Source organism: Myotis lucifugus, unplaced genomic scaffold (genome assembly GCF_000147115.1).
Source record: "Myotis lucifugus unplaced genomic scaffold, Myoluc2.0 scaffold_178, whole genome shotgun sequence".
NCBI classification, from domain to species: domain Eukaryota; kingdom Metazoa; phylum Chordata; class Mammalia; order Chiroptera; family Vespertilionidae; genus Myotis; species Myotis lucifugus.
Window position 1 is genome coordinate 25,387 of NW_005871226.1, and position 2,958 is coordinate 28,344.

Here is a 2,958-nt window from a genome sequence, read left to right on the forward strand (position 1 = left end):
ATGCTCGCCAAGGTTTAGCACAATAGCTGACATGGAGTAAACTCACTTGACCAGTATCAGAGCCCTGCACTGTCAGGTCAGAGATATGGTCTTGCCATTCACCAGCTGTGTGGCCCTAGGGCAAGCTCTTCAGTCTCTGCTTCTGTCTGCAGGAATTTCCACGTCTGGAATGAAGGCTGGTTTGTGCGGAATGACCTGGGCCCCTCGTACAATGGATGGCAGGTTCTGGACGCCACCCCCCAGGAGAGGAGTCAAGGTAACCCCCTGCTGGCCCACTCATGGCCCCTGGTCTGGGTTTGGTTCCAAGTCACAGCCTCTCAGTTCTTTACAGTAGTGGACAGTGGCACAGGAAGGTCACCTGAGTCCTCTCCATTCTGGAAGTCACAATGGGATTAAAACAATGTATTTCCAAAGTACATTTCCTTCTAATTTTGCTTGGCTCCAGCTGCTATTTAACTGAGTGCCTTCCCTGCGCCTACACGGATGCCATCGCTGCTGCGGAGGCCCTGGCATGTGCTAGGCAACAAGGAAAAGAAGCCGTCCTCTGCCAACAGTGATTTTCCTCTAGTAGTCTGTTCCTCCTAGCACAGGATTGTCTATTACCTTCATTTTTCGTTATTTCTTTCAAACTTAAAAAAATTTAATTATACAAGTAATATGTGCGCATGCTTAAAGTTTTTTTTCAAATCATTCTCAAAGGACTTACAATGAACATTAAGTTCCCCAATGCAGCCTCTCTATCAGAAGCAACAAATGTGACCAGATTTGGGGGGTGGGGGGGATTGGGGATAGGATAGTAACCCTCCAGATATGTTTTGGACCACTGTTTTTCAAACTTTTCACTGCAACCCATTAGTGGTTATAAAATCAAGTTAGTGGGCTTTGGTTAGTGTGTTAAGTGGTTAAAGCATCGGCCCAAGCACTAAAGGTCTTGGGTTCGATTCCTGTCAAAGGCATGTGCCTGGATTGCAGGTTTGATCTCCAGCCCCAGTCAGGGCACGTGCAGGAAGCAACCAACCAATGTGTCTTTCTCACATCAATGTTTCTCTCTCTCTCTCTCTCTCTCTCTCTCTCTCTCTCTCTCTCTCTCCACCCATCTCCCTCCCTTCCACTCTCTAAAAATTAATGGGGAAAAATATCTTCAGGTGAGGGTTAACAAAAAAAATAATAATATAGTTAGTGGGTTGTGACCATCAATTTAAGGAATGAATAAGATGGCATGGAAAAGGGTTGGGGGAAGGAAAGAAAATAGCAGGATGTATTGGACATAGTAAGAGTAAGCACTGTCCTGGGAAACTTCTGTTTCAGGCTCATATATGTGCAAGACGTAAAATCTATTTCTAGAGGTCATGGTTTAAAGAAACAGAAACAGTTGAAGGTGACTGTTCTAGGCACATAAAAATGTGTGTGTACCTTTTTTGTTCATTTGTTTTGTAAATGCAAATTGGATAACACTCTTCTTTCTATTCTGCTGCACCTTGCTTTTTTCACAGCTGGGCATTTCATGAATTAAACTATATCTATATCTATATCTATATCTATATCTATATCTATATCTATATCTATATCTATATATCTAGATCTAGATCTATATATCTAGATCTAATTTATATTCATCCATCCATTCATCTATCTATTATCTATCTACCTACTTATCCATCTACCTCTCTATCTATATCTATCTATCTATCTATCTATCTATCTATCTATCTATCTATCAGCGCTACCTACAAAGAGTGCTAGAGAAGGGAGGTGACAGTCAGGGCTTGGGAGCTCAGAGGAACAAGACACTCCTGAGGGCTGGGTGTTCAGGTAAGTCTTCCAGGAATAGAGGTTCGATGATTTGGGAAGAACAATTCGCAGATGAAGAAAAGAGGCCACCCTGAGCGCAAGACAGTAAGACTGAGGGCAGTGTGTCAGCATGAAGTATGCACCCACAGAATTCCGGACTGGGCTAGTCTCCTAAAGAGGTGGCGTCTGACCAGGGTGCCATTGCAGAAGATACTGGTGGTCTACGTTGAGTGCCAAATGAGAGGGGGCAGACTGTTGAGGCTGCAGGAGTTTGGCAGGGCAGAGGCAGGAGACTTGGGTGGTTATGGATGGTCTCCAGCAGCACAGGTCCTGGGTGGGCTGTTGCAGATGGGCCTGGCTTTGGCATGCACCCAACCTCTGCATCTTGGCCACTAGGGGTGTTCCAGTGCGGCCCCGCTTCGGTGGCAGCTGTCCGAGAGGGCGATGTGAACCTGGACTTCGACATGCCCTTCATCTTTGCGGAGGTTAATGCCGACCGCATCACCTGGATCTACGATGCCCGCCGCAACACCCAGAAGCAGAATTCCTCAGACACAAACACCATTGGCAGATACATCAGCACGAAGGCGGTGGGCAGCTACTCTCGCATGGATGTCACCGAAAAGTACAAGTACCCAGAAGGTAGGAGGGGCGCTGGTGGGGCTGTGCCACTCGGGGCCTGAGGGTGGGAAGACGGCTTTAGGGTGGGGAAGGTAGAATCCACATGCTCCTCCCTCATTCTCAGCCAGTTCTGCCTGAATGGTAGGACTGCTCCCTGGCACCTAACACCCAGTTCCCCAAACTGCTTCCAGCGAGGACAGACTGGCGCCAGCAGATGTTTGCCATGGGGCACAGGCAGCTCTCACTCCAGCTCATCTCCAGCTGTGTCCTATTGCCAATGGCACTAATGGGGTGACAGCACTGTGACTGAACACACAGGGGAAACCTGGCCTCATGGGAGACCCCCAAGTGCTTAGGAAGACATTGGTCAGTCCTCCCACTTCCCTGGCCTCCAAGTAACACAGGCAGGAAGCATGATCTGAACAAAGAAATGGACAAAGACCTGACCCCAAAGACATGGCTGTGCTGTATACACTTCTAACTGCCAAGAAGCTAGAGGAAGTGAGGCGAATGCCTGGGTCCCTGAAATCAGCATGTACATGCTCG

At 47.7% G+C, this 2,958-nt stretch overlaps 1 protein-coding gene across 2 annotated transcripts in view; it reads left to right on the top strand.

Annotated features, from left to right (window-relative positions):
• The window catches only part of TGM3 (transglutaminase 3), a 26,250-nt gene extending 23,761 nt beyond the window's left edge, over window positions 1-2,489 (top strand). For both annotated transcript variants that reach the window (XM_023760303.1, XM_023760302.1), the window contains exons 8-9: window positions 153-256; window positions 2,188-2,489. In XM_023760303.1, the coding sequence (XP_023616071.1) occupies window positions 153-256; window positions 2,188-2,474 (391 nt within the window). In that variant the 3' untranslated portion in view covers window positions 2,475-2,489. The remainder of the gene's footprint in view (window positions 1-152; window positions 257-2,187) is intronic.
• The last annotated feature ends 469 nt before the right edge of the window (window positions 2,490-2,958 follow it).